General features: G+C 36.8%; 1 protein-coding gene across 2 annotated transcripts in view; it reads right to left on the bottom strand.

Annotated features, from left to right (window-relative positions):
* The window catches only part of PIP5K1B (phosphatidylinositol-4-phosphate 5-kinase type 1 beta), a 96,691-nt gene that overhangs the window by 10,465 nt on the left and 62,783 nt on the right, over positions 1 to 23,443 (bottom strand). For both annotated transcript variants that reach the window (XM_066569523.1, XM_066569524.1), the window contains 7 exons: positions 21,728 to 22,027; positions 13,272 to 13,483; positions 11,556 to 11,639; positions 11,396 to 11,444; positions 10,848 to 10,932; positions 6,763 to 6,918; positions 5,868 to 6,012 (listed from right to left, as the gene is read on the bottom strand). In XM_066569523.1, the coding sequence (XP_066425620.1) occupies positions 5,868 to 6,012; positions 6,763 to 6,918; positions 10,848 to 10,932; positions 11,396 to 11,444; positions 11,556 to 11,639; positions 13,272 to 13,483; positions 21,728 to 22,027 (1,031 nt within the window). The remainder of the gene's footprint in view (positions 1 to 5,867; positions 6,013 to 6,762; positions 6,919 to 10,847; positions 10,933 to 11,395; positions 11,445 to 11,555; positions 11,640 to 13,271; positions 13,484 to 21,727; positions 22,028 to 23,443) is intronic.

The raw sequence follows: 23,443 nt of genomic DNA, 5'->3' as shown, positions 1-23,443 counted from the left end.
ATGCAAGGGAGTGATGTTTACAGAGCAGGTGCATTCTATTACTTTATTCATTGATTGATTTTTTGTTCTCTGCCTTACAGAAATAATATGAAACTGCAAATGCATCTCCACACAAATCTCATTTTGTAACACACTTGGTCAACAAAGCCGAAACTCTCAAAGGTGTTTTAATGGACTCAGATGTCCCTTATCGCATATCTTACTAGCTGCCAGAAATTAGGCTCCAGGCTGCCTTGAAAACTCAACTGTCAGTTCTGCAGGGACATATTTTAGAAATTCTTACCTGTTTACAGACAAGGTGAAAAGCAAAAATTCTGAATTATAACTTGGTATGGAGACATGGTTACAGCCATCAGTCCAGCTATGACTAATTTTCCCCTCTCTTTGTACTATTTTAAGTATATTTCAGATAGGACAGAACTTCAGAAAGGGCAAAACTAGCATGCACAATTCAACATGCAGAAACTAGCATGTAAAGTTGAGATTCAAATGCTCAACAAAATAATGAATCACTGTCATACTGGAACAGGTCTTTACATTCACCACATTACATTCCTTTTATCATGTAATGCACTTGACATTTTTTCAAAAGCAAGACTATTTCTCTTGTACTTGGATGACCTAGGTCCCATTGACTTAGCATTATTCTCATATGTGTAACTTGAATTCTACTGAGTAGTGTAAAAGAGTAAAACCAAAAATCTTGTAAATAATCTCTTAACAGCAATACACATGCTGTCAGCAGTTGGTAACTGAAGTTCAAATTTCTTCAATAGCATTATCATAGCTGCATTTATTGCCAGTTTTAATGCAGCCTGATTTCAATGAGAATGGTAAGGCAAAACCATATTGGGGGTGGCACAGGAAAGAAGTGAAATCCCCTCACACACAGTGTTTCAGAAAGAGCAGTTTAAAGGAATGGAGTTTTAATACAGTTTCTACCGTGCACTGAGTTCTCATCCTTAATTCTTAGGTTGAATAAGAAAAACCAAGCAAAAAAAACCCCAAAAAAACCCAAAAGAACCCAAACACTTTTACAGGTATTTTCTTGCATTCAGTAATGACCAGCCATAAGGAGCATGCTCAACTATGCTGTTGCCCTCCTCTGGCTAAAACATTCTATTTCATCTTGGTTCTTAATTAAGAAAGAAAAAAAGAAGCAAAAATAATTCCATCATTAGAGAACTGGGAAAGCTTTGTTTTACTTTAAGCAACAATTACACGTTTCAATCATAGTCAAATTTTCTTTCCCATGGGGATACCCCCAGTGACTCAGTGCATCTGTTCATAGCCTTTGAGCATTCAAGCCTTTTTCTTCCACCCAATCATGAAGCATGTGTGAATTTAGTCCACTTTGAATCAGATTCAAACAAAGTTGTCTAAGCTTCAGAAGCTAACAGTAGTGTGTGGACAGAGAGAACATTTAAATTTAACACACAAAAGTTTGTTTATGTAGAACACCAACTGGCAAAAGAGGTGCTTAATATTCCTTACAACAGAAAAAAAACTATAATCCCTGTCACTGGAAAAAAATAGCAGAACAGCATTTTAAGGTCTGGATGCTTCAGGAAGCTTGACTATGTAAGAGAACAAACCCACAATCCCTCAAAGCCTTCCAAAATTCCAAGTGGTCTCCACCAAGAAACAGCAATACAAAGGTAAGACAAAAAATTGAAAAATACATAGATAAGAAAGAAAGAAGGAGAAGGCAGAAGTCCAGACTACATATACATCTTCCAGAAATGAGGTATAGAATGCATAAAGAGAAAGAAGAAATAGATTTCATGTAGATTTTTTTCCCTTAGGCTCAGATGTATCAGAAGAATTCAGCAGTCCTCCTTATATAGATCACAGCATCTTGGCATTGCTCTTATGAGGGAGGTAAAGCACCCCTTTAAGCATCATGGGATTTTGTTTGGGTTTGGGACTGGAGAGTCCCATGAGACCTGCTGAAAAATATATTGAAAGAATACTTTCCATATTCTTGGGCTATTTAAACAAGAATTGTAAAACATCTACAGTTTGAAACATTTTGAAATATTTTAAAGCAAGTTTCAAACATTTCCAGAAGCACCATTGACCTTCTTCAGCTCTTTGCAATTCTAAAAGCCATGTCAAGTGAGACAAGAGTCACAGTGCTTAGGGCATTCAGATTTGTCATCTTTAATTTAATTCATCAGTACTAAATAGGAAAACTTTTCCTGGAAGAGGAAAATATCTGTTATCACTTCTGCTATAAAAATAACCCCTAATATAATATGTAAGTATTACATTTCCTAAGATAAAACAGATAAACCCTTTCAAAGTAGTTTTGGACTAATAATTACATTTTCTAGTGGAAAACAGACCCTTTAGGTACTAAAATATCTCTGCACCAAATATAAACCTACTTGAGGAATAGAAAATATTTGAAAATTTTAATAGAAGCAATAAATTGTCAATTCTGTTCTTTTACTAAAGGAATACTTGAGATTACTTAGGATAAAACCACTTGACTGAGAAACCGCTTCATGGAAAAGATACCAGCTGTCTTCTGACATACAAGAAGGCCTACATTTACTGAACAGCATATGTCATGATTGTCTTTTTTTTTCTTTTTCCTTCTGTTTTTAGATCCAGTCCTTTTTGTGCTGAAAAATACAGCCATTTCCCCCTCTCCATGAATCTTTCATTTTTACTAATTCCTGTTCACACTGTCTGGATAGCACCTTGGGTTTCCTCTACTTTTTCAGCAACTGAAGAATAACTTGGTGAAAATAATCAGCTTGCAGCCTGGAAAAAACACTCCTAATAAGTTGTATGTTTATGACTGCTCTCTTTTTCACTTTAATCATAAGTCCCTAAACACTTCTCTGCACAATATACCAATTAGTTATGCTAGTTTTAACCTGCACCAAGACAGCTTTACAAAAGCCCTCCTCACAAGACACAGCATCAAGAGCTGGCTCCACCTCAGCAAGTCACCTCCGTCTGCTTAACCTCAGCAGCAGCAGTTTCTCCCTTTCTACCCACAGATGTTGAGCACTCCCAAGGAGAGAGGGTGCTGATCACCTTTCTTATGTTATAAGCCATTTGCCTCTCCTTGGGGAAGTATTACATTGGATAACAGAGGGCAATTCTGAAGAAAAAACCCAAATAGGAAATACGGTGTGTGCTTCAAGGTATCGAAAAGTATTATTACTCTCTTTTTAATAAGGAAAATAATACCATCTGTTTTCTAAGTAGTATGGGCACATACTGCTCATTAGTAGGAGTCAAGGAGATGTACAAATATCACATTATTACTAAGCACACAGGACTCTCATTCTTTATTACCTTAAACCAGAAATTTCTGACAGGTTACAAGCAAGTTAATGTACTCTCTACTTTGTGCTATGTTACTTTGAATAACAATAAAAAAGCCTGATGAAGACGATGCCAAACCGTAATTCTAATAAATAACAAACCAGAATGTCATAGTCAACTACATATTTAAAGACTGAAGGCAGGCTCACATTTGTAAACAAATCTTTAATTCAGGCTTTGTTTCAAAGACTGCTCCAAGCTTTCTGTTTTATCAGAGACAAATGGTAAAATGATGAGTCCTGCATCACATAATTTTCTAATATTCAAAAAAAGAACTCTGGCAAGAAAAAACTCAGATCTGAATCTACAATTGACTGCATCATTGTAGCACGGGGGTTTTTTGTGGGTTTATTTCCCTGCTAGCTTTTTTTATGAGAGGACTGAAGTTCCTTGAGTGAAACATAAAAACATAAGCAAAACTTTAGATGTATATATTTTTTAGTGCCAAGAAGAAGGAATGACCTCCCTGAACTGATGCCAAAAGAAGTGGGCACAAAACAGCAGGTGCCCAGAATCTTAAGGAAATTAGTTCATTACTGAGCATGCTTTGCAGCTTTCTTAACTCCTAGCTATGACAGGGAAGCTAATCCTCATGAATTGTACATACTGAAATTGTGACACACACAACTAATAATGAGAATTAAGAACTGCCTCCAGGCCCTAGCTGAAGAGGGCATACCTAGACCAGCAAAGATGTTAGTTGGTAAGCCCCTATGGCAGATCTCTTGGCTACAGTGTAGATGTTTTGGCAGAAGATGTGGAGAGAACCACACATCTGTGAATGCTGGTACCAGGTTTAATTTGTCAGAGAATGTGCCCTCTCATGATGATGAAGTCCATACCTGGACTGCAGACACTAACAACCTGATTTTTTAAGATACCCATGCTAATCACATAGCTGCCTTGCATTAGAGGTTATTTAATTGACTGCATCACTACTGGGAAGTAAATGAGTCTAGATGTGCAATCATAGTGTAGACCTGCTATTTTGGAGTATGTTTACAGTACAATATAGTAGAATTACTTATAGGTTTTCTTTACAGTTAATTTTTTAGAGAGTAAGGAATATTTGAAACACCTTAAATCTGAACTCTTTATTCAGACAACTTCACCATTTGCTTTTCCTGACTGATGCTGATACAAAGCAGTTCTGTATTTTATTTGATGCTTAAAGTACTCTATAACTTTATTTCTATCAAAGAAAAAACTTTGTGAAAGATCATGACTATTGAAGTCCTATAGGTAACATAAGTTGAAGTGAATGAGATCTATTTCTACTAATGCTTATTCATCAGTAGTTTTATTTCCTAAAGCTTGTGCAGAAAAATTTTTATTCTGCAATAAAAACTTCATCTTCATTACACCCCAAAACATGCTTCATTCCAATTTTTATAGCAAATTATCAGGCATATAGAAGATGCCACATCAGTGAAATTTTTTTCAACGTAATGGAAGTGGAAGCTGTAAATATAACTATCATCGAGTAATGCTGCAAGTCATTTTACTTTTTATGTTAATACAGTTGTCAAATATTTAACAGGATGTAAAAACCTACTGTCTCAAGATTGCTTTTAAAATAACTTGATTTTTTGGGCAACATGCAGTTTACAGGAAAGAACTACATCTTGGCACATTAGTGTGTTTGTCAAATTTATACATTGAGGAGTTCAGTCCAAATTTTTCCAAACAATATTCAAGACGCTTGAATTGCTACCCTTCTTGATGAAAACAGGCAAAGAAATGGCTCAATACACAGTAAAGAGATCTGCAAGCAGGCAAGGTGACCCAACACAGCACACTTCAGGTTCACAAGGGAGCATACAGGCATCTACAATCTCCCAGCAAGATGTACTCGCTTAAGCATGGTACTGAACTGACACAGCTGAAATATATTCAAATACAAGTCAAATCACATTTAACCTGGCTCAATAGCATCTGCACAACTTTTCTTAAGACATTCCTGTTTTTATACTTCCGGATTAAAATCAAACAGGCTCTAAGCACACCCGTGGATGAAGTTTCACAGAAATTTACTTCAGAAAATGGTTGTATTGGAAGAATTTAAAGCAGACCATTCAGTGTACATTCACTGTACATTCAGAATAAAGAACAATTTTTCATTTTCCTAGCACATCACCACTTTCTGCAGCTGTTTCTGTCTACAGCCAAGTTATAAGGACTACTTCCTACCCTGACCTTATGGTATGGTTTAAGGCCCAAGCAAAGTTTAGATATTCAATTTAGTTTTGGAACATGAAGAAAAATTCATATAACATTTTTCACCACATTTATGCTTTCTGTTTCATGATTCCCAATTACAATATGTATAATTACAAACAAATACATTATAAATCCTACAAGCTTTTGGCACCCCTCCTTCACTGGAAAGGTTAAAGACTGAGTTACAGAGACACTTGCCCCTTCTGTTTCTTAATTTGCAGAGCCCCCGTTTGTCAAGCACAATGTTAAACTTCTAGCAGAACAGAGGAAAATTCTCTAACATATAGGATTCTAGCCTTTACCTGCTAGAATAGAGTGTAGGTTGATCACGTTGACAGTGATCATCTGCATTCAAGGAAGAAGAAGAAAGTGTGGTTGCCAAGGAAGCTGCTTCAAACAGAGACGGAGTGCTTGGCACTAGATCCGGCTGGTGGTGTGAACCTAGTGCTGCATATGCAGAAATAAAGAACAATGTTAACAAACTTAATTTTAAATTTAGCCCAAGAATCTTCATGTAAGTATATCAAGTCCCATAGTGCCCTCATAAGCTTCTTGAAGTTTTCTAATGTTTGAATTGATGAGATGGTATTATTCATATGCCCAAACACACACTCTTTCATATTACAGAGTGAATTTCAGCTGCTAACAAGTACATTCAGCAGAATACAGAGTAACTCCAAAGTCAAATATTAAACAGAGGTATGAGTTATGAATTCTTCTCAGTCTGAGGACTATTCTCATGCTACCCAGGGCTCATTTATCAGATTGGATTAGGTAATTGGCTCTGCTTTCATCATGGCTTCAGGCAAGTTCTGAAAGGGGCAAAGTTGTATCTCTTAAAAAAACATCTGGGAACATGAACTGAGCTTCAAAACACTTAATGTGATATGCTTCTTTAGAGGTCAGTGAAAAGGATAACATTGTCTCTGGCCAAAATTTTCTACCTGGCCTGAATACCTTTTTTCAGGATGTCCTGAAATCTGAAAGTTTAACATCATACTACTAACTTTGGTTCTGACTTTGTCTTGCTTCTGAAGGTCCATCTTGACAAATATTACTAACTACTCTCTCCCTAAGAATAACCTGACTCTTATTTGAGAGTTTAGCCATACTAGTAATGTTCTAGTTACAGGACTTCTAGAGCTTATACAAAATTTTTAATAACATAATTCAGGTTGTTCATTTGAAAGTCCGTACCTTCTTCATCAAGGCTGGCATAACTTGGTCCTTCAGCAAGAATGCCATGCTTTTCATCCTTCCACTCCTGGCTAACTGCACACACTATTTCTTGTGATGCTGCCTTTAGGGCTGTGATGGAATTACACCGTTTCTTTGAAGGTGAAGGCTTCAGAGCTGCATTACCAAATGAACATAGATGTTGAATGATGTCATCTTATCTCCCTACACATCTTTAACAGCAAATGAAAAAGTAAGCCATATAGAAAATAAAGGTTTTGAATACAGGTGAAGAACATATCCAGAAACCTACTTAACAAACATTACATTTAAACTAGGTATTGTTATTTCATCTGCAAGAGATGCATTTTTGTCTTTCTCAGTTTCTTACTGCTTATTATAGGACAATAAGGCAAGTCACTGGCACCGATGATTTAAAAAGCTTCTATGGAGTACCAGCCCATGTAATCAGAGACAGAACGATACAGAAAAAAAATCCAGAAAATACAAAAATGGAAAAGACATTTGGAGTATTCGGAGAGGTTACGATCTCTTTTTTGAGCTGTTAACTACTTCTATGTAATGCTACTGAAGAATTTCCACTTCAGACTCATCTGTCAAACATTTCTTTTCGGATACAATAAACACTTCCAAAGTCTTGATGGCCTACACACTCAGGTATCAGCACCTCTTTTATAAGTCTTAGCAGGCCCTGCCTATTTAAAAAGCATTTTGAATCAAACTCTACAACTGATCATTGGCACTACTACTGAACTGTGACCCCCATCTGTAGTTCTTCTCCGAAAGGTTGCCAGCTATTTAATTTAGTGTTTTTCAGCTGCTGGCTGCTGATCTCCATGCATTGGCTGAAAAGTTACTTCAGATGCACTATAACACTTCTTTCATTGCTTTACTACAAAGTTCAAATTAAACTCATCAAGTCACTTGGCTGAACACTGAAGGAAACAATTAGATACATAGTTCCAGGGTATTTTTAAAAAAGAACATAGAAGAGAGTTGCTGAGCTAGCCTCTGCCCAAGGCTAAATTATTAAGCCACTTAAGTTTTTGTTGTTAATTATGCATGGTTGTTCTGTGCACTAGGGGAAAAAAACAGATTCAGAACAGGGCTAAAATGTTGAAACTGAAATGTCTGACTCAAAGCTTAGAAATAATATTCCTGAAGGCAGGAAGACTCCTAATTTTTTATGAAAGAATAATGCATTTGAACCATTAATCTGTATAAAAGTGCATTAACAGCCCTGTATACAGAGGAAATCAATAAGAGTAGGATACTTAGACAGGTCAATTGCCTGAGAAAATGAGACAGATTAATTAAGATCAGAGAGAAAATTAGGCATGATATACTTTAATTGTACATTGTAGGCTTCAAATACGAACAGGTTGTGTCTTGTCCTGGAACAAATCAAGCAGTCAGAATTAGAAAGAATTGAGGAAAAAAGACGCAGATGTTGATGTAAGATATATGATATTTATTTTGTCAAGCAGGAGGGAGTGTCAAGTAGTAAGGAGCAGACACTCTTTATTCTTTATCAATGCAGAGAAGTTCCTTTGAGTATTGTCTCAGACAGCAGAACTCCCACCAGTTCTTTGGCAAAATTATTCTAAGATTTAAAGAGAACTGGGTCTCAGGAGGCTGCTTTCTCCTTTAAGCTGAATTTTGCTTCACATTTTGTCACATTACATCAATTGCTTCTATTTTCTTATTAATCAATCTTGTACAAAGGATTTAACTTTGAACACTTCAAATTGTTAGTTTATTCTAGTATTTGTAGTAATTTTTGGTTTACTTAAATCTTATTTTGTCCTAGTGTTTGTTTATATTTTGTTCTCTCTCTGTCCACACAGAATTGCTTCTCACTTCAGATAACTAATGAAAATGTTAAGAGACCAGCATAACACCGGTCAAAAAGTATTTGCAAAACACCTTCTATCAGTTTAAGACAATGCATATGTTTAATACTTCTTCTGTAGTATTTGAGCCGAGTGACCATTCCACATTTTAACACTCAAACTCCAAAGCAAATACACTTCCATGAGCAGGATTATGAAACTGCTAAATCAGATCCATTTTAAAGTACAAGTTCCTCTACAAACTAGATAATTCTAGCTCATCAGTTAATACTTATTTGTCAAGAACGCTGCTTTATAAATAAACCTTCTTACTGCACACACATTGAACACATCTCAGCAGTTGACACAGAATGGCATGTGTTGGAAGCAATATAAAAAATCGTTTAGTTCCAAACCCTGCTGAGCCCAGTGACACCTATCACTGCAGCAGATTGCTCACATCCCCACCAAACTGGCCTTGAACACTCACAGGATGGGGCATCTACCATTTCTCTGGGCAAACTTTCCTGTGCCTAATCAACCTCACTTGTAAATAGCTTCTTCCTAACATCTAACCTAAATCTACCCTTCTTCAGCTTAAAGCCATTGCCTCTTGTCCTGTCATTATATACCCTTCTAAAAAGTCCATCTCCAGCCTTCTTGTAATTCTCCTTTAGGTATTGGAAGGCTGCTACAAAATTTCCCCATAGACTTCTCTTCTTTGGGCTAAACATCCCCAACTTGCCTAGTTTGACTTCATAGGAGAGGGGCTCCATCCCTCTAGTCATGTTGTTGACCCTCCCTGGATTCTCTCCAGCAGGTCCGTGTCCTTCCTGTGCTGGGACCCCAGAGTTGGATGCAGCCCTGCAGGTGGGGTCTCAGAGCAGAATCCCCTCCCTGGCCCTGCTGCCCACGCTGCTTTGGATGCAACCCAGGACATGTTTGGTTTTCTGGGCTGTGAGTGCCCATGGCTGGGTCATGTCCAGCCTCTCACCCACCAGCACCCCCAAGTCCTTCTTGGCAGGATGCTCTGATCTGTTCATCCCACAGCCTGTGCTAGTATCTGGGGCTGCCCCAACACAGATGTAGCACTTTGCACTTGACTTGTTGAACCTGATCAGGTTCCCATGGGTCGACTTCTCAAGCTTTTCCAGGTCTCTTTTGTCCCTCCTTCACCATCCTTCTCTGCACTTACAACACTTCCAATTGAATTTCCTTTCAATAGCAGGGTCAATTTATAGAGAAATTATCCATCAATTCATTAATATTTGTAAGACTCCCAAAAAGTTTTATTTTCCTGAAAAGCTGCCATAATATATCATGCATACAGGGAATCACTACTTGGGGTTAATTCAAATTTTCTTTTTTTCTTTTAAAGATTCCTTCATTCTACTTAAAATATCTTAATTGTTTTTGTATTGTTTGTCTTAGCCTTTTCCTTTCATTCCTTTCATCTATCTATCCTATTCTTTTTCTTATTTAGAATTTCACAAAATACTTATCATATACATTTCAACCTCCTTGTTGCAGTATCAGTTTTCCCTCTTTTTCATATGCCTTTACACATAATCACGTTTGTTGTTCTGATCTGCCAGGCCTTTAACACTGGTTTTCATGGGCAGGCTCAGAGTTCACAGGCTCAATTATCTTTAGAAAAGTGTATCATCTTTAGACAACATGCAGAGCAACAAAGGCCAGTATGACTTTCTACCAGTGGTAGAAAAAGTAGTGAAAATAAAACCTGATCTGAACTTCTGATGGAAAAAGCCTGTATGAAGGTTTCTCTAAAGTTGGGGGTTTTTTTGGTGGTTTTTGGGGTGTTTTTTGTTTTTGTTTTTGTTTTTTTTTTTTTTTTTTAATTAGTAAGACACTAAATTAATTTTCCTGTTTTGAGTTAGTTTTGCTGGGGATAGTAATTGGTGAGTGATCTCTCCCTGTCCTTATTTGAACCCACCCACCTTTTGTTATACCTTTCCTCTCATCTAGTTGAAGAGAGGGAGTGATAGAGTGTCTAGGTGGTCATCTGAAGCCAACTTTAGACAGCCCTGATGTGACAAAAATATATAGTACATAATTCTCTGTAATTTTACTAATGGAGTAAAATCCCAATTGTCAGAAATTTATTTTCTTGACTGGAGCTACAAAAGTGTTACATGATGTTGAAGAAAGGCTTGTTTCATTTCAAAGACAGGAGCATTATAAGATTATGATTATAAAAAATATCTAAAAAAGTATAAGTCACTACTGTCTTACCTTGAACTTTTTTGAAAACTCTTGCATTCATAAACTTTAAAAATCTTTCTGCATAAAAACTTGGTCTGTGAACTGAAACAGTATCCTACAAGATTAAAAAATATATCAGTCGCATTTTCCACAAGTAAGGTGTCAAGAAGAAGCTGGACGCCTCAGGTGAACTATATTATGCATTTTGGGCATGGTCAAAATTAGTGAATCATTACCATTTATGAGTTATTAATTATACAACTGTATTCTGCAAAATCTTCCAAGCATTTGAATTTTCTTTTCAAATTATGTATATTTTTCAGTTATAGATTCATCAATGTTCTGCTGGGTGGCTAGACTTGTGTAAGTTATAAGGACAAACTAATATTATTAGTTGTTATTTGAAAGCTCAATAAATAAAACCAGAGCATGTATTGGGAAAATTTCAGCAGCAGCTCAAACCATGTGGTGAGGTTAGACTACAAATGTACCAGAACAAATTTCTTCCTGGTCAACATGAGTCAAAGGTTCACCAGCTAAAATATCAGCAGTTTAAAAAATTGGTAAAATCTACATACCCCATCATAAACAAGAGCTTTCCAAGTATGTTCCAGCTTCTTTATTAACCTAGGTATGTAAAAAACTAAATCAGAACTGCTTTATAAAGCTTCCACTTTTAAAGTAATTTCAGAATATTTTGCTCAGTGAAAATTCATTGAAAGTTGAAGTTCAACTTACCTGTAAGACTGGAGAATATCAATAATACCCATAAATAAAAGCAGCTTTTCACCTTTATGGCTTTTTGCTGGAATACCTCCCATTCTAAGAGAAACAACATAGAATATTTTTTAAGACATCTCTGATCACCAGTTACCAGCTGAACTGTACCCTCTTGTACAAACCCAAAGGAGTAGACAATATTCAAGGCAGATGCCACAGTGCAAAGTCAGTCAAATGTGAGTCACCTAGCTTGCAATGGATTTTGAATAGACAATTTAATGTATCTGGGATTCAGTGATAAATATCCATAATTAAAAGAATAAATACTTCAAGACATGTTTTAGACAGAATTGGAAATATTCAGATGATCTGAAAAGTGGAAGAAAATATCCATCAGTTTATTGCTAAGGAAAATAAGTAACTTTAGATAAGGGAGAATTTTCTCACTTTATTGATCATAGGTAACAAATCACAAAGAGTCTGCAACTTAATCAAAGTCTAAAAGGTTGTTTCATATATTTTTCACTAAAAATTATGTATTGCTGTGCTTTTCCAAAATTTCTTTACAGACAGATAAGTGACAGATAAAGCAAAAGTATCAAGCTGAGAATTCTGACTGTGTAGGCCTCCAGTTGGTCCCAGGTCCATACTCAGCCATGAACAGTCATTCTAAAACCCTCTCTTCCTACTCCAACACCTAGAAAAATGGTCCATTTTAGAACCACAGCATTGTTTTTTGCTCCACTAGCCATTATGCCAATATAAGAGAGATAGTGCAAGGAGCCAGGGAAGGACTACTCTTGACAGGATCTGAGTAGGACTATATTAGCTCAAGTGGTGTGGGAGCCCAGCCAGTGCAACACCTCTGCCATCATACAACAGCACTGGCCATCTTCTGTGTGAATGTGAATGAGTTGTAAAAACCAAATGAAATAAAGCTCTGTCTAATTATAGTCTAGAGTTCTCAGTGTCTGGAAGCGCTCTGTGAATGCTGAATATCATAATTCTCTCACTTGTTTGCTGTAGGTTTAAGGACAGATTTCTGTATATTAGTTGTATTTAGCTACATAGCTCCCTTGAGAACCAGGAAGAAAAGTAAATCCTTAATTTTAGATTAAATTCTAATTTAAATAAAGGACTGATTATATGCAATGCTGAATGGTGGCAATAATACTCTCATAGCACTTAATATATTATGAAAGAAACAACAGAATAATGATTGTTTATATATTCAAATTTCTATTAAAGTTTTTGCTAGACAGAAAAATAGGAGAAAAATATTGGTTCTTAATCTCAGAAAAGGGAATATATGACTGCACTTTAGTGGTTGATGATACCATTCTATGTACATCAAGTATACTACCTCAAGATGAAAAGAACGCCCGTAGGAATATCCATTTCAATATTAATTTATAGTTTTTGCTTTGGTCTCACCAGGCTGCTTTCAGTTAAAATTAGATTGTAGCTGGGACTCTTGTAATAGTTGTCTGATAGCATTTCTTTTATAAAAGAATGCATGTGTGCACACATAAGTCACTCTGAACTATCATGTATTTAAAGACTATCAATCTACTGACCAACATTCCAATTTCATGCTCTGTGGCAAATCTCAATGATGCAAGGGAAAAAAAAAAGAAGGCTAAATCTTTCAATTCCTGGAATGCAGTGTACTCATGAAAGTTTTGTCTGTTAATACTTTTAAAAGCAATCTTAAGAGCAGGTTACAGCACTTACGTGTTTGTTTTCTCTGTGGTGAAGGAGTCTCCAGACTTCCCGGGACCCTGTATAGATTCCATGGCTGTGGAATAGAGAACTTTCTGCCCTCCATGGCGTTTTGCATCTGAGGTGCTCTGGGAACACTCTCCTTCTCTTTCCTTTGTGTTACTGTTCAATATGTGAATCCCCAGAAGCAGACTGTAATCCATGATCTTAAAACTTTCTAGAACCTACCAAAGAAGGAATGATTATACTGAAACCACAAAAGAATTACACAGCAGCATTTTGCAAACCTGAGTGAAAACAGGCTCTCCAGGCACAAGCTTCTCTTATCAGGAAGTGTGTGAAATTACAGTTAAACAAAAACCTTTCACTACTCATACAAGTCTAGTGCTCAAATTAGCTGAATGCTCTTGTAACAAGTGAGAAAGAAAGATGCACAGCTGAAATGTAACCTGATGTTATTTTGTAGTCAAGTAAGATAATTCCAGGCAGCACCTTTTCCATTATAGCAAATAATTAATGGTTCCATCATATACTTATGAACAACACATTTTTAAAATTATCTCCAATCCACATACAGTCCTCCCTAAGCATTTTTGCCTGTACTCTCTTATCTCCCCTCCACCTCCTATTTGCAACAGAGACAATACTCTTCGAGAATTTTCAAATGTCAACAGCAGTATTTGCTGCCATCCCCTTATTAGCAGCTGATGGGATTGGAGTACAAAAATCATGCACCTCTCTACTAGGCTAAATAGAGCCTATCTAAACTCAAAAGACAGGTTTTACTTCTGAAGCATGACTGAACCAACCATCCTTTTCTTCTAGCTCTACCAACCATTTCTGTCTCTGGCAGCATGTCTTCTCTCACGCACAAATAGTTTCATTTGTTTTTAGTCAGCTACAGCATTACGAAGTCTGGCATGCTGTCATTGAAAAGCAATACAGCTCAAGTCAATACCCAAACATGAACTAAAGCAAGCTGCAATCACATCTAGTAATATAACCAAACTGTTCACAGCAACAGTTTAATGTCAGAACAGCAACTGTGTTTAATGCCTTACACAACACTGCTAAGTGGAGGGAGAAACACCAGTAACAGCCAGGAGGGATATGCTGTGTGCTCACCTCTCCTTTACCTCATGCAGCTCAGCAGTGATTCATGATGTGTTTTGGCCCAATGCCTGAAGATAATGGTGTAATTTTTGTCACAGAATCAAGAGGCAATAGGATGTCTTTTTATGTGAACAAGAAAAAAAGTGATTTTACAGAGATGAGAGCAGATTCCAGGTATATAATTTTGATGAAGATTATCCAAGCATAAGTATTTTTGGTTAAGCAGAAACATCCTTTCTCTTAATGGGGAAAAAAGAGCAATAGGTTTCAAAACTATATGGCAGTAAATCAGTAATTTAGTATGGATCTGTAGGCCTAATCATAAGGTTTTTATGCCATTTACCTAATTGTTGGAAAAATACTCATTGCTCAGATAACCAGAGCAGTGATGGAACAAAGCATAATGTAGAAAGGTACAAAATCAGACCTGATTTTCAGACTCAAAGAATGACTTTAAGACACCATGGGTTTGCTCTTGTGCAGAGAGATCCTACTCAGTGATGCCTTAGTTCAAATGGAACAAGAAAAAGGCTGCTAATGTATGGCCTTGGTAGTCCGCAGCATCTTCTAATGACAGAACTCACAAGGGATTTCATATACAACAAAAGCCGTATTCTAACCACAAGATTCTGAAATTTCATTGGGCATTGCGTGGACATGTTGGTGGTTTACAATCATAAATTGCAAAAATAGCATGGCTAACAGGTGCAAAGGCACTTGGTTCCAAAAACGACTAAAATTCTATTTACTGCTTATTTATTGCTACACTTTACTCCAACTTTCTCAGCAAGAAATTACATCATCATGTATTCATTAAAAAATATGTAATCAATGAATATTTGCCATCAAATGCTAAAACTAAGTTCAGGATAGGTTGAAAAATAACACCTTAGTAAGCAGCACTGTTCACGCAAAACCAGAACAGGAGTTAGTCAGGCTTGGGAAAAGCATTGCCACATTTATTTTACAGTTATAAATTACTGCTGACAGTTCTACCTTCAGCATATTCTTTACTGCATTTTGAATTAGGTCATGTTAGACACATGATTTTACTGCACTAATTACATAACCTACATCTATGATTGGATGTAGTCTCATGGGAGGCTATGCTGCAATGAGCTACTCCTTCTTCCACAGGGACCTCTTATGTGATAAAATTAATGCTTCTGACTCCATCAATTCATCACTGCCACTTAAACCCATACTACTTGTACAGTACAACAGATCATACCTTGACAATTTATGATTTTGGCATAGGATTACCGAAAAACGTCATAAAACCAAATTTCATTATTACAGTTCATTAACAGACTGAAATACCTTCACATCCTATGGATTAAGTGCAGTACAAATTCTTATAAACAGCACACAGCATAAGAACCCTTGTCCCCCAGACACTCTGTTCATGGCCCTACTCAGAGGTGGTATTACACTGTCCACAAAGTGTCTTCAGGATATCATGACATGATCTGGCCCTGTCTGCCTACAGCTTTTGATGCCTACAGTTCTGATTACTTCCCCTTAGAAACGTGATAACCAAACCAACCACTCCTTAGGCAAATTAACCTTTTTGACCATATCTAAACACATTTCGCTCCCCACTTGTTTCTAATGAAAGTTCTGGTAAGAAATAACTAACCAGAATAACAAGGAAGAATCTCACAGATCAGCACTCAACAAAACTTTGTGTCAAACTCCTCAGACTGAACTAAGACAGTAAATCAGTTGGATTTACGGATGAATGCATCTGAGGTGTTCTCACAAATGAATTTTCATTAATATTTAAAATACCAAATTGTGACAATTTTAAAATATGTAAGTAACATTTTGCACACACAGTTGTACAAAATAATCTATTTCAACAAGGAACAAGTTACAAAATACAGAACATCAAGACATTTATTTTCCTGTGCTGAGGTTTGCTTACAGATACTTTTGATGATTTTAGGACTGCTTTTGAGATGCAGCAGCAAGTTTTTGCTACAGAGGCACCAAAACTATAACCTAATCTAAGGAAAAAACCCCACTCAAATAAATTACAATATTATATGGCTATATTCATAGCAAAAGAAGAAAGCCCTGCAAAACACATGGCTCTGTCCATGTGAGATCACTAGAAATTGACATAAACTCCTAGAAATACACTACTTATATAGGTAAAGGGATCCCTGTCTTTGCTCATGTGACCATTCTGACATGTTCCTTGCTGGCAAAATGGCACTGTGGGGTTTCAGCAAGAATGATCTTAATCATGCTGTGTACTAACAAGTGATGGATTTGATAACAACAAGTAAACCTTCAGTTCATTAACTTAACATTAAATTGTTCATCTTGGTAGTACTTATATATATTAATTCACTAGCTACACAGAATCTGCCAACACAGTGTTGTTACTTGGTCACCAAGTACTGCTGTCAAGGCTGACTTCAGCTGCTCTGAAACCTTCCAGATGGCGACACTCACCCCTTGTAGCCTTAAGCACTATTTTGTTTCATACCACATAAAAACCCACAGTAAAACGGCATCACAAAATATGTTGCTTCAGAACATAAAAAATTAACTCTCTGAATCAGATTTTCTTTTCTCAGAGCTTAATCAGATGTTAAACTATTCTGTGAATCATCTTAGACATGGTTACGCTCCACTATCTCAGCCACTGACTAACCGAGCAAAACAAGTATTTCTGCGATGAAATGTCATTTTTATTTTATATGCAGCCAGCCCAAACTACACACTATCTGACAGAGAAATCTGCATTTACATTTGCTATCCATGCAAAAAAGTCATCAGATCATTTTCATAAAAGGGTCAAGAAAAATACAACTCAAAAGAAAAAAATTAGAAGCTTATTTAATGAAAGTACTAAATGGATAACCATGCAAGGAAATTTTCCTCTCCTACAAGCATTCTGGAAAAGTGACATAGGAATTAACACAGTAGAAAGAAGACTGATTTTACAGTATATCAATAATTATTATTCAACATAATGAGCTATATGAAACTAACACAAATTAAAGGACTGTGTCACAAAATAACCATGTCTTAGGAACAAGTTCACAAATGTCAATGCCAAAATATAGGTCTGGTTTAGAAAAAATCTATCCTGAGAAAATGAATCATCACATTCCCATCTAAACATATGTGGAATCACTTCCCATTTCAACAGAATTCTCAAAATATATTGTTAATTAACACTCCAAAGCTAACAATCTGGATTCTGATTTTAAAAGGGGAAGTAATGAGAAATTCCTAATGTCAACTGATATGATGGGAGTGATAATATATAAAGATACAAGAGATCTACAGCATTGTGCTATAGTCGTTTCCCTCAAACTACCATTTCTGACAAAGAGGCCCTTCATCTAAGATTAGTATGTTCTCCATCTCCATGCCGCATCATGCCATCTTTTATTTCTGTCCTATGCTGCAGTTTAATATTTCATTAAGTTATGCCAACACTACTGTTTGTAAGGATATGCTGTACAATGGGTCACTGAAGTTATTTGGCTTGAAGATTTGTGTAGGTCCTTTGAGGTAGAAAAAAGACAAAAACCTGCAAAACACACCACACATGCTACTAAGGGATTTGAAAAATTCTGTGGATAAATTTGGTCATACAAGGTCTGCATCACATTCGCTAGAGCACAAAACAGATGTGCAATCACACCATAAAACTTTTGTAGCAACGGGCTAAAACAGCAGTGATGAAAATAACACCTAAGTCTCAAATTTAGGAGATATGATCCTCTTTAAATTTCCTTGTCTTTACAGCTATCCTCGTTAGTCACTTTCAAAATGTAATTTCCTCAGAAAAGTCCAGTGGTTTTTGCCATAAAGATAAAATGCAGACTCTCAAAACCCATTAATTTCTAAATAGTAAAAACACCTTCAAATTATTTTTTTGCTCTTAAAAATGACATGACCACAATTTGATTAATTGTTACTGCTTCTCCAAACAGGCAAGGATACTTGCCAGCTACAGAAAGTCTCAGCAATAGTCTGGAATTTGAAAGCTAGTTCAGATTTTCAATGGTGTACATTGTATATATGATAAATTCATTAATATTCCCTATTTAGGAACACTGTAATATTACACTCCTTGGTTCAGTTAAGGTGCAAATGCTGCAAAATTAACTGTGAGACAAGTTTTCAGACCCTGTCACCTCAAGTGTGAACAAAGAAAGCAGGGAATGCAGGCGCTGAACAATGCTATCAACCTGTACTTGTTCCAGCATGGATAATCTGGAGGCACCAGCCCATGAGGGATCACCACAAACAACTCAGCTCCATTCTCTAATTGGGCAGGTCATACATCTCCTCACCAGCACTGCCAGGAGGTGTGAAAGGACAGACCTACTCCAGCAGTGGTCTACCATTCCAGCACTGCATTCCCTGGGGAAGGAGCTCTGTTTCAGTTGTCAACATCGACTGTGCTGGCTGAGCAGATGTATCAGGAGGCAAATTCAGCTAAGCAAGGAAGCCACAGCACAGCTTGAATGTGAAGAGCCAGTATGCAGGACAGGAAAGGACAGACAGGCTAGAAAGGAGGAATAGAGAAACATTGTCTGGGCATCTAGGGATGGCAGCTGTGATCAAGGAAGCCAAAGGCCAGATAGAGTAGAGACTTCCAAGGAATATCAAGACACAAAGAAAAGCTGACCAAGGAAAACATGAGTCCATTGGTGAATAAGGCAGAAGATTCAGTAGCAGCAGTCACAGACCATAGCAGGTCCCCACCACCACTATCTTTCATTACCAGGAAATTCTGCCAGGCCTCTGAATTTAGCAATTGATCTTAAGGAGGAGAGGGGCTAGCAGACAAGGATATTTATATTTAAGAACTAGGAGAAAAGTCCATTACTTCCTGATTCTGATTGCAAATATGAGCAATGGAAACACAATCCAAATTTAAGCAACACAGAAGAGATTTTCTTAGTCCTGAAATACTGGAAAGATCAAAAATTTCCTTTCTTAAATGAATTCTTAATTTCAAGTGCCTACACTAACTTCTTCACTTTGAAGTAGCAGTAAAAAGAGATGACATGTTTTCATGTCCTAAAAAGCTGGTCAGTTATCACTATACCCATCCAAATACCTCATGGGGAGAAAAAAGCAGAGGCAACACTGATGTCCTTTTCACAAAATGGATGGAATATTTCTGGTCTTTTTAAAGGAAGAAATAAAAGGCAGGTAGTCAGATCCAACCTTATTAGCTAAGCCAATTCAGCGATATGAAAGATAACAGTGTCTGCTCCCTCTGTTTTACAAAACAGAGTAAGACTTGTTTGAATAGAAAAAAAAGGCAGCTAATTTTTTATATACATATAACTTTCAGTGTGTTTATATATCTACAGTTACACACAGACATACACTTTATTGTCTATATGTGTATTTATGTAAATACACTGAATATTACAGGATAATTTTCTTCTTTACTTTTAATACTTTTAAAATTTAGCCAGGCCTTTAAGAACTCTAGACTAACCTTGGAGTTGTTAATTTAAGATATACATTGAAAAGGATTATATTAGCACTCAAAAAACACATAGCAGGAATTTTCCCGGACTTCCAAAGAATCATTAACAGTCCCTTTATATGTAACAAATAAATGATTGATTCTTGTTTTTACTTTTCAGTCCAGTTCCATCTTTTAGATACCCTCTATTATTTCCAATACAATAGATTTCCCCAAGCTCTGACTGGATAAGTAACCTTGGACAAGTAGGGGGTGCACAGAAATGCATCCACATCCCCAGATGTAACATACTGATGTTACTCTGTCATCACACATGGTAGGAGCTCAGGAAATACTCACTGCAAGAGGCTACAGAGAGAACAATGTGTCGTGTTAGATAAATGTCTCATGCTGAATACACAGCTGAACATTAGGTCACACAGCTTTACAAACCAATCACAAGGCATTGCAGACTTCTGCGATAAACAAAAAATTCTATTCATGTGCAAAAACAATGCTTTCCATCTTGTACCACAGGTGGCAGTGAACAACAAACTCTGATATTGAGGGTGTCTCTTCTATGTGGTGAGTTCAGACTATGTATTTTGCTTTATTATTATGAAATTCTTATGATTTCCCTCAGACAAAGCAATTTTTTTCTTTCCAAAACCCCAAGAATCCTGAGAAGTTCTGAGAGATCTGGAGTCACCCTTTTCCTGCTTTACATTTTCTTACCCATGCTACAGGGGAAAAAAACTATTTTACAGCAATTCTCTCTGCCCATAATAGGAACTGATTCCATTCACCAGGGATTCATTCCTCTCAAAGAGCATCCTCTGAGCGTCCTCTCAGAGAGAGAGGTACCTCTCTCAGGTATCCCTCTTCTGCCTTGAAAATATTTTGTGGACAGCTTTTATGTGGACTTTTCAGCTGAGGAAGAAATTACCTTGCTCAAGAAGTAAGACTGCTACCACTAGGCCCGCCTTCCCATTCCTAGGTAACCAAGAGACATATTCACAGCAACTCTACATACAGTTTATCATGCATAATAAAGTTCCACAGGACTAATTATGTCTCAAGAAAAAATTAGTTAAAATCTCCAAATTGATGGAAATCATCATCATCATCAAATCTACTGGACTTCATTCCTGTATTAACCTGTATTGCCACAGATGGATCAGTGTAATCATAGATGTACATAGAAATAGAGGGATAGCCCTGGATCTTAGGGTTGTGCTAGATTATAAACTTAATGAGTCAGCAATGTGCCCTGGTGGCTAGAATGTCCACCTGTATCCTGGGGTACACTGAGCACAGTACAGCCACCTGGTTTGAGAAGGGGGATTGTCCCACTACACTCAGGATTGGAGCAGCCTCACCTCAAGAACTGCAAGCATGTTTTGGGCTCCACAGTGTAAGGTGGATATTAAATATAAGAATGTGTCCAAAGAAAGGCAACATACACAGTGAAAGGACTACAGGGCATGATTTGTGGGGACCAGAGGAGGATATAAAGTTTGAGGGTGGCAGAAAGGGTGATGCTGATCTCTGATGCCTGGTGATAGGATGCAAGAGAACAGCTTCAAGCTGCATTGGGAAAGTTCAGAGTGGATAGAAGAAAAAGTTCTTCAGTGAGATGGTGGTTTAGCATTGGAACCAGTTCCACAGTGAGGGAAGTGCTCATGGTCCCCAGTCTGTTGGTATTCAAAAAGTATATGACATTCTATCTATGACTATGATCTCAGATCACAACAGCTTAACTAAAATACAGGCTTCATCAGTGCTCTGACATCCATAGTTATCCCCCCTTAAACAGCACAAAAAACAAATGGAGGTTAAGTAGTCTGTACAGAGTAAATTTAGAGCAGAGGTGAATTCAGAAGTTTAAATTTATACTCACTTGACAATCCCGCTGTAGTGTTTTCATGAGTGCACTGTGTGTTTCAGAGTCAAAATACAAGCCTTCATGCATATCTTGCAGGAAATCCAGGTCTTTGAATGTAGGGTTGGACTTCTCCCTCTCTTTTCTTGATGCTCTGCGTTTGTATGTGGAGCCTTTCAAGTCATATGTGAAATGCATTTTCAATGCTCGTGGCAAAACATTGTTCATGACAACAATTCTAATATTAATGCCTCCTGATTGAACGCAGTACAGCCCATAGAATTTGGGAAGAAGAGTCCTTGGATTCTGGTTCAGATTCTAAAACAAAAGAGATATTTTTAAATATGTCTATTTTCAATGAACTTCCATGCTTAAGAAAGGGTTTTCTTTAACACAAAATACATTAACAAACATGAAGAAAATTATGAATGTTTTCTTATTCAGCACAGTTTCTTCAACCAGTTGATTATCTTTGTGGGTTTCTATTCCAGCAATCTAGCATAGGCACTGCCTTTTTGCCAGGGACTTACAAAGCGCGAAAGCAGAGCAGTAACTACATTTATGCCATGTTTCTCTTTCTCACAGAAAAGAGCAGACTAGGTCAAACCTAAAAGCATCCCAAAGACTTAATTTTTTTTCCTGACCTGAACAACCTTTGTGTTTTACCTGCTGGAAGAAGTCTGGGTTAAATGTAATTCTCATCTTGACTTGGATTCTGAAAAACAGAACCCCTCTCTCCACAAGGCTTTGAACACAGTCAGGGTTAGTGCTAAATGACTAAATTATTTCCAAAGGCATGTGAGGGCATAATAGAACCACAACTGACCATCAGAACAGAAAAGTGTGAAATAATCCAAATTCCACAACAGGTAAAATAAATTAGGTAAGAGAGGATAACACAGGTGAGAGAGAAAATCCTTCTTCTGAATACAACAGTTCTCAGTCTTTGGCATGAAAAAGAAAGAAGGGGAAAAACTACTTCAGGTCTTAGATGATTACTAAGTTACAATATACAACTATCAGAAGAAAGTATTGTCACAGAAATAATCACAGCAATTGAAGTTTTATCTTTTGGAAGCAATTGCACAGCAGTGAGAATGAAGTTCCCAGAAATAATACAAACTGGCCTAATATGTACTTGTAATAACAAGTACATAACAAGACTTGTGCTGAGTGGATTATCGTGATTAGGAACAACAAAACCTGCCACCATTGTCCTTTTTGATGTGTCAGTACACATCTTTTTTTTCTTACACACATAGTGAATCCATGTTACTTTAGTGCAATAATGACAACATTCCGCATTTTTAGTATAAGTGAGAGGGTAATTTTTCAAGTATTTACGTCAGGAAACAAAGCAAAAAAAGAAAGTCAGTCACAGGTCTAATAATACAAATACATACCACCCAGAAGAATGTCTGTTCATATGTATGGGTGGCTTTTGTTACAAAAAAAAAAAAATTAAATTCTACTCACTTTTTAATCAATGGCTTTCCTTTTAGATGACACACAAAACCCAGTACAATGGACTTAGAATTAGCCCTCAAAAAGCTCCATTTAAAAATTAAGTTTTGAACAAATTACATGGACAAAAATATCTTTTACATCATTGCTTTAATACATGAGAAATGGAAATCAGAAGTAGTTGGAAACAAAAGGGAAACTGACCGGTCTAGTTTCTTTGTCCACTCTGAGTGAAATGCAGAGGGTAGACAAACACAAAATGGAGAAAGA

Source organism: Molothrus aeneus, chromosome Z (assembly GCF_037042795.1).
Source record: "Molothrus aeneus isolate 106 chromosome Z, BPBGC_Maene_1.0, whole genome shotgun sequence".
In the NCBI taxonomy this organism is placed as follows: Eukaryota; Metazoa; Chordata; class Aves; order Passeriformes; family Icteridae; genus Molothrus; species Molothrus aeneus.
The sequence above is the reverse complement of the archived record's forward strand: the minus strand, read 5'-3'. Positions and strand labels throughout refer to the sequence as shown.